This window comes from Erpetoichthys calabaricus, chromosome 4 (genome assembly GCF_900747795.2).
Source record: "Erpetoichthys calabaricus chromosome 4, fErpCal1.3, whole genome shotgun sequence".
In the NCBI taxonomy this organism is placed as follows: Eukaryota; Metazoa; Chordata; class Cladistia; order Polypteriformes; family Polypteridae; genus Erpetoichthys; species Erpetoichthys calabaricus.
Window position 1 is genome coordinate 303569861 of NC_041397.2, and position 17427 is coordinate 303587287.

Sequence of the window (17427 nt, forward strand, 5' to 3'; positions counted from 1 at the left end):
GTGAAAACCTGTTTATGAAAAAATTGGAGGAGGATTTTATGTCAACGTGCGTCTTAAAACAGATATTGTATCTCCGTTATATAGATGACATCTTCATAACCTGGACTGCTAGTGAGAAGGACCTTCATCATTTTCATAACAAATATAATTCTTTCCACCCCAACATAAAGCTGAAGCTTAATTGCTCAAAAACAGAAGTCAGCTTCCTTGACGCCACCATTCAACTGAAAGATAAACTTGTGACTTCTGTTTTTCACAAACCGACAGACAGACAAACATACATTTAAATTTATGATACAGATTGTTTAGTTATACTACACTGCCAAAAAGAACATCGCATACAGCGTCAGATTGGGTGTAAATTTATGCTGGTGCTGTTAGTTATGGTCAGTTCAGGAGGGGGGAGGGAGAGCATGAACATGACTGAGAGAATAAAACTGAAAATAAAGCTAACTTTTACAAGTACCATAAATTTACACCAGATCTGACGCTGTTCGTTTTCAAATAATATTGCATTGGTGCGATGATGTTTTCTGATTGATACTATTCACATCATAAAATGATTTCTTCAAAATGTCACATATATTTGTCTCTTTCTTTTTTTCCCCAGTGCTGCGTTGACCTCATGGACCAGAAGGTGTGAGTTTATTCACTGCGAGCAGGAACACGCAGGTGGCCGGTTGCTGTGTGCTACAACATGCTTGACCTGGCGACAATGAAGGCATGCACAGTTCCACTGAGAAAAGAAGAGTGTTTTTGGCCCACCTTGCATAGGTACATCAACGTTGCTCCTTACAAGAAAAGGCGATGGAAAAAGAAAAACAGGATGTAACATTGAATTGCTTCTGTTCCAAGACTGCCACTTACCCCAGGAAAGCAAACTCAGTCAGTGTCAGGTGCCCCTTCAATGTAATAGGAACCATAGCCTAGAGAAGTGTGTACATTTTAATAGGTGCACATGTTGTAAATGTATGAAGGACGGTCCTTGGGTGTGTGGGAACTGTTAACATTTGAATTTGACGATTGCATATAGCACTGAACTGACCTCTCTGTACTATTCTTTCTTCTGCATGTCCTGGAGTGCAAAAGAAACACCACCATGCACCAAAGTGTGGAGACGGGACAAGATCAGAAAAAAAAAAAAACGTGGTCACTGATTACAACCACAAGAACATATGCGAATGAATATGAATAATGCTGCATCAGTGCCACAATGTTTTCCAAAATGTACTATACAGGTCATAAAATGAATAATTCCAAATATCATATATACAGTACCTATGTCTCTGTTGTTTTTGTCAGTGCGGTTTTGACATCATGGACTATAAGGTGCATACTAATTCAGGGTGAGCATGAACACTCAATAAAACTGAATAAAAAAAATTCAACTAACAAAGAGATACCAAGAACACAGATTTATCAGCATTTGTGTGTCAGCTTTTATCTCCCCAGATCAGAGAATTTACAGTTTTATTGTGTGTCAAAACACCACATAAATCTACAGTACATTTATTCTAAGTTTCAAATTAAAACTAACAACGTCAGACCTTGGGAGGGTTGTATCGTGATTGTGACTGAGAGAATAAAAGTGAAAACAAACGCTAACTTTTACAAATACCATACATTTACAACGACTGTTACAGAAGCAAATCAAATGTATGTTTTTATTGTATAATATTAAAAATATGAGCTGCTCACTACTCAAAACGGTAAAGTTGTGAGGCAGCCAGTATCGAACCAGCGACATCTTGATTACAACTCATTAGTTCTTACCGTTGCACCATGGAAACTATTGCATTACACTTGTACCATTTGTGAAAGTGTTTATTTGATATTTGGACTTCAGGCTTCTCACATTATACAGTTCATGTCTACATTTTGTCATTTATTACTAAAACATGAAAAACATTTCTGTTTTAACAATGTGTTTACATAGATTGTTGTAGAAATGGAACACACATGAAATGCACGTGTTACAAATAATGATACATTATTCCCCTATACAACTCTTGGTACCTCATTCCCAGATAATCAAGGCTTGAGCTGGGAGAACATTTTGCCCTTTCCGCGGCAGTGGGGGGATGGGATAGTAGGCTGCTTGCTGCTCGTGTTGATCGAGACATTTACAAGACAAAAGACGCTGACGAAGAGGTGCGAAGGGATTTTTACAGTGGGTCACAATTACTTTTTTTTTCATAGGCTTTGGTAATTCTAGTATTAACAATCTTCTACAGCATAAAGTGAGCATAGTTTTTTTTTTCAAGTAACATATCTGCTATCTGAAGATGCTCACTGCCTCGTCTGTGTCCACCTGTAAAAGTGAAGTTATGATTTTAGTTAGACTCTCGTTACAGCTTAAGTTTTCCACTGTAATTATTAATAATTAATCTCACAAAATCTTTCCTTATGCCAAAGATATTCTTCTTTTCCTGGAAATTTCTCAAAGAATTTACCATTTATTTAAAAAATCCAAGATGCCTCTGGAAGCAGCATCAGCACAAGTACTGTGCATTGGAACCTTCACAAAATGGGCTTCCATGGCAGAGCATCCACACAACCCTACATGCCAAGTGTTGGCTGCAGTGATGTAAAGAACTCCAACATCGAACTCTGCAGCAGCTGAAAAGTGTTCTTTGAAGTAATGAATCACACTTCACTACCTGGCAGTCTGCTGGACAAATCTGGGTTTGGGAGATGCCAGCAGAACATTACCTTAAAGACTGCATAGTACCTATTGTAAAGTTTTGTGTAGGAGGGATTATGGTCTAGAGCTGTTTTACAGAGTTTGGGCTAGGTCAGTTAAGGGTCCTGTTAATGTCAAAATATACTAAGACATTTTAGACAATTGTGTGCTTCCTACTTTTTAGCAAATGTTTGAGACTGACCCTTATCTCTTCTAGGATGACTGTGCCCCAGTCCATAATGACATGGAGGAACTCAACATCGCCTGCACAAATTCCCATCAGCAAACTCCAAAATCTTGAGCAAAGTCTTCTCAGAAGAGTGGAGGCTGTTTTAGAAGCATAGAGAGTTGGGGGCAACACCATATTAATGCCCACAGTTTTGGAATGGGATTTTGAAACAAGGTGTGATTGACCTTAGATCATATTGAGTACCTATCACTTGCTGTGCAGAGTAGCCTCTTCAAAGTCAAAACTCATTGTGCATATTTCCAGTGGCTTTAATGTCATTATAATTTGAATATTGACATTATATTTGTTCTTATTGGTTTTTTTTACTATTTTCAAATGAAGTAATACTTCATCCTTTTTCTATATTTAAAGAACAGGATATAATGAAATATGTCCACACAATAGGTGAAGTAACATAGAGTTCAGGTTGGACAATGATGTTCTTTTTATTAGCTGATGTAAAGACTATCTGCAAAGATGATGAAAGACTGGCAGTATTTTAGAAACATATTTGAGAAACAAATATAGATAGATAGATACTTTATTAATCCCAAGGGGAAATTCACATACTCCAGCAGCAGCATACTGATAAAGAACAATATTAAATTAAAGAGTGATAACAATGCCGATAACAATGCAGGTATACAGACAGACAATAACTTTGAATAATGTTAATGTTTACGCCCCCGGGTGGAATTGAAGAGTCGCATAGTGTGGGGCAGGAACAATCTCCTCAGTCTGTCGGTGGAGCAGGAATGTGACAGCAGTCTGTCGCTGAAGCTGCTCCTCTGTCTGGAGATGATACTGTTCAGTGGATGCAGTGGATTCTCCATGATTGACAGGAGCCTGCTCAGTGCCCGTCGTTCTGCCACAGATGTCAAACTGTCCAGCTCCATGCCTACAATAAAGCCTGCCTTCCTCACCAGTTTCCCCAGGTGTGTGGCATCCCTCTTCTTTATGTTGCCTCCCCAGCACACAACTGCGTAGAAGAGGGCACTCACCACAACTGTCTGATAGAACATCTGCAGCATCTTATTGCAGATGTTGAAGGACGCCAGCCTTCTAAGGAAGTATAGTCGGCTCTGTCCTTTCTTACACAGAGCAACAGTATTGACAGTCCAGTCCAGTTTATCATCCAGCTGTACACCCAGGTATTTATAGGTCTGCACCCTCTGCACACAGTCACCTCTGATGATCACAGGGTCCATTAGGGGCCTGGGCCTCCTAAAATCCACCACCAGCTCCTTAGTTTTGTTGGTGTTCAGGTGTAGGTGGTTTGAGTCGCATCATTTAACAAAGTCCTTGATTAGGTTCCTATACTCCTCCTCCTGCCCACACCTGATGCAGCCCACGATAGCAGTGTCGTCAGCAAAGTTTTGCACGTGGCAGGACTCCGAGTTGTATTGGAAGTCCGATGTATATAGGCTGAACAGGACCGGAGAAAGTACAGTCCCCTGCGGTGCTACTGTGTTGCTGACCACAATGTCAGACCTGCAGTTCCCGAAACCGACAGACTGAGGTCTGTCTTTAAGATAGTCCACAATCCATGACATCAGGTATGAATCTACTCCCATCTCTGTCAGCATGTCCCTAAGGAGCAGAGGTTGGATGGTGTTGAAGGCACTAGAGAAGTCCAGAAACATAATTCTTACAGCACCACTGCCTCTGTCCAAGTGGAAGAGGGATCAGTGTAGCATGCAGATGATGGCATCCTCCGCTCCCACCTTCTCCTGGTATGCAAACTGCAGAGGGTCGAGGGCGTGATGGACCTGTGGCCTCAGGTGGTGAAGAAGCAGCCGCTCCATGGTTTTCATCACATGCGACGCCAGAGCGACAGGCCGGAAGTCATTCACCTCACTAGGATGTGATACCTTTGAGACTGGGGTGATACAAGATGTTTTCCAAAGCCTCTGGACTCTCCCCTGTTCCAGGCTCAGGTTGAAGATGCGCTGTAGAGGACTCCCCAGCTCCAATGCACAGGCCTTCAGCAGTCATGGCGATACTCCATCTGGACCTGCTGCTTTGCTGGCACAAAGTCTCCTCAGCTATCTGCTTACCTGGGCTGCTGTAATTGTGGGTTGGGGTAAACTCTCTCCTATGCTGGTATCAGCAGAAAGATGGGTGGAGGGTGCAGTACTCCGAGGTGAGAGTGGGTTAGGGTGGACAAACCTGTCAAAAAAGTTGTTCATCTGATTTGATCTCTCCGCATCTCTCTCGATGGTGGCACCCTGCTTTGAGCTGCAGCCAGTGTTGATCTTCATCCCATCGCACACTTCCTTCATGCTGTTATTCTGCAACTTCTGCTCCAGCTTTCTCCTGTATTGCTCCTTCGCCTCCCTGAGCTGGACTCGGAGTTCCTTGTGCACGCGCTTGAGCTCTTGCTGATCACCACCTTTAAAGGCCCTTTTCTTCTGTTCAAAAGGCCCTTGATGTTACTTGTAATCCATGGCTTGTTGTTAGCATAGCAGTGACTGTTTTTACTGGAACTACAATGTCCATACAGAAGTTGATGTAGTCAGTAGTGCAGTCAACAACCTCCTCAATGTCCTCACTATAAGATCCCTGCAGGATATCCCAGTCCGTAGTTCCAAAGCAGTCTCTCAGAGCCTGCTCTGCCTCATGGGACCACTTCCTGAATGACCGTGTGGTTGTAGGTAGCTCCCTCACTCTTGGTTTGTAGTGAGGCTGAAGCAGAACCAGGTTATGATCTGCTTTCCCAAGCACAGGCAGCGGGGTGGCGCTGTATGCATCTTTAACGTTTGCATACAGTAGGTCAATAGTCCTATTTCCCCGGGTGTTACAATCCACATACTGGGAGAAGGCAGGTAATGTTTTGTCCAGCGTTACATGGTTGAAGTCTCCAGTGATTAGCACAAGTTCCTCGGGGTGTTGTGTTTGTAATTTAGCCACATCTGAATGGATGATGTCACCCGCTATCTCCACGTCCGCCCGAGGAGGGATGTATACAATAACAACAATGACGTGTCCAAACTCTCTGGGCATGTAATAGGGACGCAGACTTACTGCCAACAGTTTGATGTCCCTGCAACAAGTGGAGATTTTAACGTTTACATGTCCAGAGTTGCACCATCTTTTATTTACATAGAGTGCAAGTCCTCCTCCTTTGTGCTTCCCACAGGTACTTGCGTCTCTGTCCGCTCTAACTGTGTTAAACCCGGGTAGCTCCATGTTAGCATCTGGGATGTTAGTTGTTAGCCACGTTTCACTAAAACACAACAAACTCCATTCTCTGTAGATCCTGACATTTTTCACCAGCGCAGCCAGTTCGTCGATTTTATTTGCTAGTGAGTCCACGTTTCCCAGGATCACAGAAGGCAATGAAGGTTTGTAGTGCCACTTTCTCGCTAAACGCTTGGCTTTTATCTTAGCACTAGCTCTGCTGCCATGATACCGTCTTCTTACCTCATCAGGAAAAGGAACCACACCAGCGTGGGCATTTGTTCTCAGCGCTTGAAGTTGACTACTGGAATAGACGAGTCTTGGTGAGTAAAAATCCATGTCTATGTAGTAAAAAGTAGTAAAAAGTGTCCTGGGAACAAGTCCACGTAAAAGAAAGTGGTAGAAGTTAACAGTGAAATGGAAAAAAGGTAGAAAAAATAAAGTCATACACGGAGCTGTTGGAATAGCTGCCACTCACGGTGGTGCCTGAGTCACAGCTACGGACCCTTATCTCTTCCAGGATGACTGTAGCAACATTTGAACACTTCATTGTAAATTAATGTGATTTTTTCAGCATATTTATCATACAATTATAACAGGCATTTGAAAGAAAACACGTTATAATCCAAGAAACATGTTCACAAATGGTGTGCGGTTCATCACTGCACCCAGTAAATAATTCTTCCCTTTGACAAAAGAGTAAATATTCACTTAAAAAATTAAGATAACACATTTTTGCATGTTTTTTTTACAGTATACACAGTAACTGTTTATAATGTAATAAACTGCAAAGATCTGGTCAGAGTTGCTTGCAAATCTGTAGTTGGAATATTATTTTAGTTCAATTTCTTTACTTTTTTAGATTTTATTGAAGAAATAACATTACATATAATCAAGTCCAACTAAACAAACAAATTCAACCCCCTTTAGTTAATTTCTTATTATAGAATTAACAAAGAAATTGCAAAGAAATTATAGTCAAAATCAAATTGTAATAATAAAAAAGAAACAACACAACCCCTGCACATAACCCAGAATATACAGAATCCAAAATGTGTAAAAAAAACAACACAAGAGCACTCTTCTCCCAAACAAACAAATTGGATTACTTATATAGCAAAATGAATTAACGACTTCTCATTTATTACATTTTTTACATATTTTTTTTTATATATATATATATATTTATATTTATTATATTTAATATGAGTTGTGAGATGCTTGTGGAATAAAACCTGTAATTGAGTAATTACATGTCTTAGATGTGAGTTTTCTGTTCTTGTTAGTTTCTTAAACGGGTTAAAACTGTTTTTTACGGGGATCCAACCACTTTCACTTGAATTCACAAAGTTTATTTATTACCAGTAACAGTGCACTGCACGATAACGTGCAGTGAATACACTTGACTTGAGCATTCATAGTTCATCCTCTTTCTCTGTACGTTTAGCATTCATTTGCTCAGAGGTTGATGCGCTTGCTGCGTCATCACCCCCAATAACAGATAGTAGACGTCACGTAGTAGGTGTATACCAAGTTTCAGGTCAATAGTTCAAACGGTTTCCGAGCTGCAGGTGATTTAAAATCTGGGACAAACAAACGGACAGCCACAGTAGCGTATTATATAAGTTTTTTTTTTGTTCTGTTCTTTTTTTTATGTGACAGGAGAGCTGTGCCACTTGGCCACAATTGGTGCATTTGTGATGCAAGTTGTAGTTACACTATAAATATGGCAGTGGTTCCATGTTTTGGTATCACTTAGTTCATCTTAATCTGAGGGTGGTGCAAGATATGCATAAGAACAATATGATGCTGTGAGGTGCATGGTATGAATGCCAGCCTTGTTCAAGGTGAGAGTGGGATTATAAGGATCGGATCTGAGCCCTATCCTGTTTGCAGTGCTGATGGACAGATTGACAGATGAAGTCAGACAGGAGACTTTGTGGACTGGGATGTTCGCAGATGACATTGTCATCTGTAGTGAGAGTAGAGAGCAGGTTGAGCCGAATCTGGAGAGGTGGAGGTTCACACTGGACAGAGGGGGAATGAGAGTCAGTAGGTGTTAGATGGAGAACACGTGCGTGAATGAGGAGGAAGGAGGTGGAAGTGTGCGAGTACATGGAGCAGAGGTGGTGAATGTAGTCAAATTTAAATACTTGGGTTCAAAAGTTCAAAGCAACGGAGAATGTGGCAGAGAAGTGAAGAAGAGAATGCAGGCAGGCTGGACTGGATGGAGAAGAGTGGCAGGAGTGATTTGTGATAGAAGAGTATCTGCAAGAGTGAATTGAAGGATCTATAAAACAGTAGTGAGACCTGCTATATTGTATGGTTTGGATATGGTGGAACTGATGAAAAGACAGGAGGCAAAGCTAGAAGTGGCAGAGTTGAAGATGGTACGATTTTTTCTTGGAGTAACAATGGTAGATAGGATTAGGAATGAGTATATTAGAAGGACAATACAGGAATGACAATTTGGTGACCAAGTGAGAGAGGCTAGATTGAGATGGTTTGGGCATGTGCAGAGGAGAGATGAGGGGTACATCAGGAAAAGAATGTTGAGGATGGAAGTTTACAGTGAGGTAATTGTACTTATAAGTACAAACAGTTCTACAAGGAGCACTTGATGGACTGATTGATTGTGTTTATAGTTCTTGGGATGAAACTGTTTCTGAACCGCGAGGTCTGTACAGGAAAGGCTCTGAAGCGTTTGTCATATGAAAGCAGTTCAATGAAGCAGCATGTGCTAGATGCTGTATACCGATAATTCTCTTTCCGATCAGCTGATGTAGAACTGTGATTCCATGCTCAGATACAGTGATATAAATACTCTTGAGTGGTGCAGTGAGAGTAATATGGAAAAAGATGATCCACTGTGGTTACTCCTAACGGGAGCAGCTAAAAGAAAAAGAAGAAGAAGGTGCAGTGAGAGTAACAACGCTAAAGCAGCTATGGTATTTGGAATAGTTTGGCCATTCTGTGAACCATTATATTATTGCGGGTTAATTACAAACAGATGCCTTAAACTAATAAATAATATGCAGTTAATTTCAGTGTACATGATAAAGCCGCTTCAGGGATGTGGATCAAAGAAAGAAAGGGAAACCACACTGGAACAAAAGCACTGCTTTGACGCTGGGTGCCGCCAGTTTGCAAAACTGAGCGGAGAACTTGGGTACACCAGGGTTGGAGCTAGTGTGAAAATGTGCGTGGCTTTACACCAAGTTTAGGTTTTATACATCGCAATTTGAGCGTGGAAACGGGAGTACGCAACATTTTTGTACGTACGCACCGTTTATACATGAGGCCCCAGGTCATATCCAACAAATGTCAGCAAACAGAGGCAAACAAAATGGTCATGAAAGAATAAAAAGAAATACAAAAATATTACTGAAGAGTCAGAACCAAAAATTTACATAATAAATCAAGTTCTTATATTCAAAAAAAAAGATGGTGCAGGAAAACTAAAATAAATATGAAGCACATAACACCAGTATAGCAATGCCAGGAAAACTCCTCAGCCACTTGACTGTAATCCATACTGAAACAGGGTGTAAACATTAAGGTATTTTTTTGCCGCTTCCTTCATCTTTTCATTTCTTAAAGTGTAAATTAAAGGATTAACCATTGGAGTGAAAAAATAGTTCAAACCCCCAATAAAAATTCTTTCTTCATATGAAATGCTTTCAGTTCGGAAAATAATATAAAAAAGTGCAGTAGAAAGATAATAAAGGAGCACCACAAGCAAATGCGAGGAACACATTGAGAAGGCCTTCATTCGACTAGCGGTTGTCTTAAGTCTTACAACTGAAATTATAATTCTGTAGTACGACCAAAGCACAAAAAAAAATGGGATGAAGATAACAAACATAGCCAGTAAAAAAGCCAATTTGACATGCTCAGTCACATCAGTACATGTAAGGGCAACTACAGCTGAATAATCACAAAAACAGTGCAAGATTTTATTAGATCCACAAAATGGAAGATAGGATGCCCAGGTTATTGAGACTAGTGGAAGGAGAAATCCCACTATCCACACTGTGGCTGCTATTGCGATACATGCTTTAATGTCTATAATCACGTTGTACTGGAGAGGCTTCACAATAGCAACATACCGGTCATAAGCCATTGCAGCTACCAAGAACAGTTCACTTCCCCCAACTGCAATTATGAAGTACATTTGAAAAAAGCATCCACCAAAAGAAATTTTTTTATTCATTTCTAAGAGAACTGCTAGCAGTTTTGGTATAATTGCTATTGTCATCAGTAAATCTAACAGGGATAAATTCCAAAGGAAAAAATACATGGGTGTGTGGAGCCTGTGGTCTACTGCAACGAAAAACAGAATCAGCAGATTTGCAGTAAGTGTTATTAAAAACATAATGAGGAATCCCAAGAAAAGAGGTGTCTTGTACTCCTGAAGACCCAAAAATCCAACAATTTCAAACTCTGTGAAAGATGCAGCCTCAGAATTGTTCATGTTCTTGCTCTTCAGAGCCTGCCTGTGAAAAGAAGAACAGGAAATTACTTTTGTTTGGCATTTTTAGACAGTAAATATGTAAGGCACTACATGATATACATATATCTATATATACAGTATAATTCACTAAGCTGCCGACAAGTAGCCACCCATGGAAAGCATGCCGGAAGGGGTGTGGATTCACTAAACCGCCGACAAGTAAGACGCCAATGGCGCACGCAGGAAGGAGCCATGCCCACCAACTCTAAGACCATTGGATACAACGACAACTCGCAGAGCCACGCCCACCAACTCGGACGCTACGACTTGGAAAAAACGGCGTCATTTATGTTCGTCTGTGCTACAGTACACATGCACCTCTGAGCCACGTTGACTTTCCAGTTACGACATATGACCGCGTGCACCATAGCAAACTGTTTTACACGCTACATACAGCAATTCGCATCCGCAACAAACATGCGTCTTCTTAGATGGTCCTGCAGGAACATGGAAAACGTTTCCCCGCCCACCAACACTCCTTATTTCCCGACCGGCGTCCACCACATCCGCGACAAACATGCGTCTTCTTAGATGGTCCTGCAGGAACACGGAAGACGTTTCCCCGCCCACCAACACTCCTTTTTCCCTGGCCCATGTCTACCCTCGCTCTCTAGGCATTCACACTACCTGCTTATGTGCCCGAACGCAAAAACTCACCGACCACCCAGTTAGTCCCTTTCGTCTGTGCTAGGAGTCCACATGCACCTCTGAGCCACGTTGACTTTTCATTATTCTTTTCGGTTACGACACCCGACTGCGTCCACCATCGAAAACCATGGGAAAGGAACAACGAAGCCCTGCCCAGAAACTCTACCTCTCCTCCCACGTGATCGGGAACGCACCTCAGAGCACTGCCCGCCAACTCGAACAGCTCATCAAACACATACTCACTCGCTTTGGTCTGTGCTGTGTCCAAATCCAGCTGTGAGCCACGTTGACTGTTCTTTTGCCTTTCATGGAAACAACACTTCTTTCAAAGTAATAGAAATTCTTGCATCAGGTAACTGTTTGTTTCTATCAATCAGGTTTTTTTGGAAAAATGTCATTGACGAAACTGTTGCTCTCAAACTTCGCAACATGGCTGTTGGCTTTGTTTGCCAACATTGGGATAACTTCGGCGACGTGGTGTCCGTTGTTGTTAGTCACAGAGGCATTGTTATACAGTCTGCTCAACAATACGCTGACTACATGAATACGTCCAGAGTCTATGGTGGCGAGGCAGAAATTGTGGCAATGTCCCAAATCCTTCCAGCTACTATCAGCATTTACTTCCAAGAACGTCCTCATGCCTCTCCTCGGGTTTACAATCCGGCCCAGCATCTCTCCATATCCCTGCTCTTTAGCATTCCTTTGGATCATAAATCGCTATTTGGAACACACGCATTTCATGTGTGTTGCGTTTCTGCAGTAATCTGTGTAAACACATTTTTTAAAACAGAAACGTTTTTTATATTCTAGTAACAAATGACAAAATGTAGGCATAAACTATATAATGTATGAAGCCTGAAGTCCAAATATCAAAGAAACACTTTCACAAAAGGTACAAAAAAAAAGCCGCCGCCAAAAAAGCCGCCTTAGTGTGGGACATTGACACCTATTTACTATGATTGCCGCCGTGGCGCAACAGTATCAGTCGCTGACTGGCAATCAGAAGGTCATCAGTTTGATCCTGCATGACTCCCTTATGAGAAGTGAAGTGTTCTTATTTTTACTATTTTAGAATAAAAAGATACATTTGATTTCAGTCTGTAACAGCCGGTGTAATTTATGATATTTGCAAAGGTTAGCTTTGTTTTTTTTTTTTTTTAATTCACTTTTCATTGTCTCAGTCGCGTTCAGGATCCTTCCCTACCCCATCTGACACTGCTGTTTTCACATAAAGACGCGCTATAGCTCTGCAGTGTATCACGATACATACGACCACGTGTTTTTTTCCCCCACAAACTTGCCAGTCCCCACATGTTGCAGTATGCTGTTTCTTTTGTACTCCAGGACATGCAGAGGAAAGCATAGTAAAGAGCAGTAACTTCAGCGCTATATGCAATCATCAGACACTCCCCATCTGACATTGCTGTTTTTACATAAAAACGCGCTATAGCTCTGCAGTGTACTTGTGACTGCATTGTCGTACCAATGCTTGCGAACTGAAGTGTCTGCATGTACTTTTCGTGGCATTACACGTGTATTTTTTGAGCATGCCTATGTAGCTCAAACACAGGAACGTATGTTGATGTAAAAGTATAAAAAAACAAGTGCACTTTTATTAAAGAATATAACCGAAGAAAAAAGAAAGCAAGTTACAGTAGGTGGTTGATAAGACAGCTTGTGTGGTGCAATGCTAAGAACTGCTGATTTCCATTCCGTGCTATATAACTGTTAACTGTTAACATTTGAATCTGATGATTGCATATAGCGCTGTCTTATTCAGTGTGCGCAAGAACATGCAGGTGGCCAGTTGCTGCGTGCTACAACGCACATTTTAAAAAAAGAAAGAGACAAATATATGTGACGTTTTGAAGAAATCATTTTATGACGCGAATAGTACCAATCAGAAAACATCATCGAAGTAATGCAATATTATTTGAAAACGAACAGCGTCAGGTTGGGTGTGAAGTTATACTGGCGCTGTTTGAGTCAGATCAGAAGCTGAATAAGCTGAATAAACTCCTGTTCTGACTCTAAGTAAAAAGCATGAATTAATTAACAGAAATAACCGCGATCGACATTTTAAACTTAACGATTTACAGTGCATACCAATTTATAAATTTTATGTCCGTTTTCAGTAGTAAGCTGCTCTTTTTTTGTTAGAGCGTGTGAGCTTATTCAGTGCTGAAAACGGCAAATATAGGAGTGAATGGGGATCAAACTGGGAAATCTTGATCACACTTGGTTTGCGTCTGTACTTGCGCAGTTTCTTAGAGTCAGATCGGGGGTGGGGATGCTAGAGCGCATGAGCTTATTCAGTTCTGCTGGATCAACGCATATGTTGATCTTTATTTCTTTCAGTAATAGCACCAACATAAATCCACACCCGATCTGACGCTGTTCGTTTTCAAATAATATTGCATTAGTGCGATGATGTTTTCACATATATTGTCTCTTTCTTTCAGGTGTGTAATAGGATCCACAGCATAGAGAGAAGCATGTACATTGTAACAGGTACACACGTTGTAGGCTAAATGTAGGAAAGACTATCCTTGCGTGTGTGTGAACAGTTAACATTTGAATCTGATTATTGCATATAGCGCTGAACTTACTGCTCTTGTACTATTCTATCCTCTGCATGTCCTGGAGTACAAAAGAAACAGCATACAGCAACATGTGGGGACTGACAAGATCGGGAAAAAAAAATATGCATTCACTGATTACAAAACGCAAGATGTTATGCGAATGAATATGAATAATATGAATAATGTTGCATCCGTGCCACAAAGTTTTCCGAAATGTACTATACAGGTCATAAAATGAATAATTCCAAATATCATATATACCTACGTCTGTGTTTTTTTGTTGTTTTGACATCATTCATCATAAGGTGCACTCTAATTCAGCATGAGCAGGAACACTCAATAAAACCGAATAAAAAAATCAAGTGACGGTGAGATACGAAGAAGGCAGATTCGCCAGCGTTTGTGTGTCAGCTTTTATCCCTCCAGATGAGAGAATGTCCAGTTCCATTGTCCATATTCATGGATTTGAGCGACTGACGCATACAGACATATTCATGAGTGCAAGTACTTCGGAAAGAAAGCACCATGTAAACCTAAAGTTTAAATTAAGTTCATAGACCTACAAAAGGTTGCCATTGATTTGAGGCAAGATTGCTTTTCTCCTGTACAACTATACGTTGCATTCTTAACAGTAAGCTTGCACGGCTTGGTCATATTACAACCGGAGTGCTGAACTGGCAACTTGGTATACAAACAGAACTATAACAATCGTAAAAAAAGAAAGAAAAAAAAGCGAAGAACCCGTGGTTTAATAAAAAAAGGCTCCTTCCTTGGCGAAGCAAGGAAAAAGGAACACCTTATATGGCGTTTGTTTATAAAACAGCGGAAAAGCTGTGTTAAGGCTGCTTCACAAAAAAACAGATCCTTAACAAATTGTTATTGGGATATTTTCCCTCAATTTAAAAAGGTTTTCTTCTTAATAAAAATTTAAAAGCAGTACTTCGCGGGGATTTAGATATATATATATATATATATATATATATATATATATATATATATATATATATATATATATGTATATAGAGATATAGATATATATAGATATACATATATTGCTGGCCAACCATAAGCGTTACCTAGTGAAGTGAGTGGCTGGTTACCTACCAGGTAACGCTTATGGTTGGCCAGCAAGTCAGGTAACATCAGCCACGGTGCCTTCAGTTCTGAGAAGCAGATCATAGAATGGTTGAAAATAGTTTACTGTCAAATAATGCAAAGAGTACGCGACACGTGTTTCCCCCTTATTCTTGGCTCATCAGGCGTACACACTCACTGCACTCGCTTACGGTAATCGAACCTCGGAATGTCAGCGCTAGAGGGGCTTCGCAGCGGTGAAGTATTGCTTTTAAATTTTACTTAAGAAGAAAAGAAAACCTTTTTAAATTAAGTCTTAAAAACAGGTGTAAAGATATTGACAATAAGCTATGCAAACCCACCAAGACATGGAATCGTTTAAATCAAGGCGCGAGTCGAAAAACACCATCCCATACTATTAGTTAACGATTAACACATTTCTATATGTATTGTAAGCATACAATACAACTAATAATATGTTGCGCTTATTTATCTGGTGTACCGACATTTTTGCGCGTTTAACGGCTGAAATCTAACGTGGTTTGTGCCCTTCAGAATGAAAACATTTAGCATTTACCTTTTTAATAAAAGGCGAGCTTTTAAGCCTGAGAAATCACCCCGTAAATGCACACGTTTAATTGCACATGTGTTAATATGTATGCTTACACAGTATTAAAAGACACTCAAAAATTAACGTCATTTACCTTCGTTCCCACGTTTGACTCGTGCTGTAAATCTCTTCCTTGTTTTTAGTTCACGTGATTACGTAGGAGGCGTGATGACGCAATACGTGACTCCGCCTCCTCCATTAGAGTATATGGACAAAAAACAGGTTCCAGTTATGACCATTATGCGTAGAATTTTGAAATGAAACCTGCCTAACTTTTGTAAGTAAGCTGTAAGGAATGAGCCTGCCAAATTTCAGCCTTCTACCTACACGGGAAGTTGGAGAATTAGTGATGAGTGAGTGAGTGAGTCAGTCAGTCAGTCAGTGAGTCAGTCAGTGAGGCTTTGCCTTTTATTAGTATAGATGTATATAGAGATATAGATATACATATATATATATATATGTAAGCTTATAAGTACTGCCTTACTTCTCTTTAAGAAAGGAAGATGTAATGATACTTGATTTAAACGATTCCATGTCTTGGTGGGTTTGCGTAGCTTATTGTCAATATCTTTACAAAGTTAGGGCTTTGCTACAGGATACACCCTCCACAAGTTAAGCAAGTAAAAATAAAAGTATGTATTTCTGTTTTATTTAAACTTTTTAAGTTCGTATGCATAGCCCCATTTGGCTGTTTTAGTTTTTTTTTTCTTTCTTCAGTAATATTTAATCTTCTTAAAGAAAAAGAACATATGCATTTTACTTTTTTTGTATCTCTTTAGTAATATTTTAGTTTAAAAGGATAACCAGTATTTAAACCTTTTATGTTACTTTATAAATTTATTTTACACAATGTTGAAAAATTAATAAGAAAGCTACATATTTTGGCAGCTGCTGCTTTAATTTTCAATGAAATGAAAAAAAGCTCTCCAAGAGAAAACGTCAATGAAGAAGAAACAGTTTGCACTATCTAAAAAGGAGAAACCCTCATTTATAAAAGTTTGCTGCAGGTGACTTAACTGAAAATAAATGAATAGTTCCTATGTGTATAATACATATTTATCTATTTGACTTATGCCTTTATTCCAGCAACTTGCAAAATCTGAGGTACAATTTGTTACATTACTTTTGTTTTTTGCAGCACAGGCAGGTGAAGTGACTTCCTCAGGGTCACACAGTGGTGTCAGTACCAGGATTTGAACTGACAAGCTCCGGGTTTACTGAAATATTACTGAAGAAGAAAAAAAACGAAAACGGGCAAATAGGGCTATGCATACAGATGTCCATCCATCCATTATCCAACCCGCTATATCCTAAATACAGGAGCCAATCCCTGCCAACACAGGGCACAAGGCAGGAAACAAACCCTGGGCAAGGTGCCTGCCCACCGCAGGGCGCACACACCCACACACACCCACACACCAGGGACAATTTAGAATCGCCAATGCACCTAACCTGCATGTCTTTGGACTGTGGGAGGAAACCGGAGTACCTGGAGGAAATCCAGACAGACACGGGGAGAACATTCAAACTCCACGCAGGGAAGCGAACCCGGGTCTCCTAACTGGCACCTTTCACTGCGCCACCATGCCGCCCGCATACAAACTTAAAAGGTTTAAATAAAACAGAAATATATACCTTTATTTTATACTTCCTTAACTTGTGGAGGGTGTATCCTGTAGCAAAGCCCTAAGTTTTTTCATGAAAGCCCCTTTCAGTCAATAAGCCTTAAAAACAGGTGTAAAGCTAAACTTGCAGCACCACTATTCAATTACACTTGCCTAACGCCTCTCCTAAGGGGACATACTGTGGGATCTGGACATCAGTCAAAGCACCAATCACAGGCCCGATTAGAAAGCGGGAAGCTGTGATTTGTCGTCTCCCTCCCATGTAACAATCACTGCCCGTGTT

At 40.4% G+C, this 17427-nt stretch overlaps 1 protein-coding gene across 1 annotated transcript; it reads right to left on the reverse strand.

The window, feature by feature from the left end:
* Window positions 1-9603: 9603 nt before the first annotated feature.
* Window positions 9604-10566, reverse strand: LOC114641278 (olfactory receptor 6N2-like). The gene has a single exon (XM_028790352.1). It carries the CDS (start codon window positions 10564-10566, stop codon window positions 9604-9606), a length of 963 nt encoding a protein of 320 aa, XP_028646185.1.
* Window positions 10567-17427: the final 6861 nt, after the last annotated feature.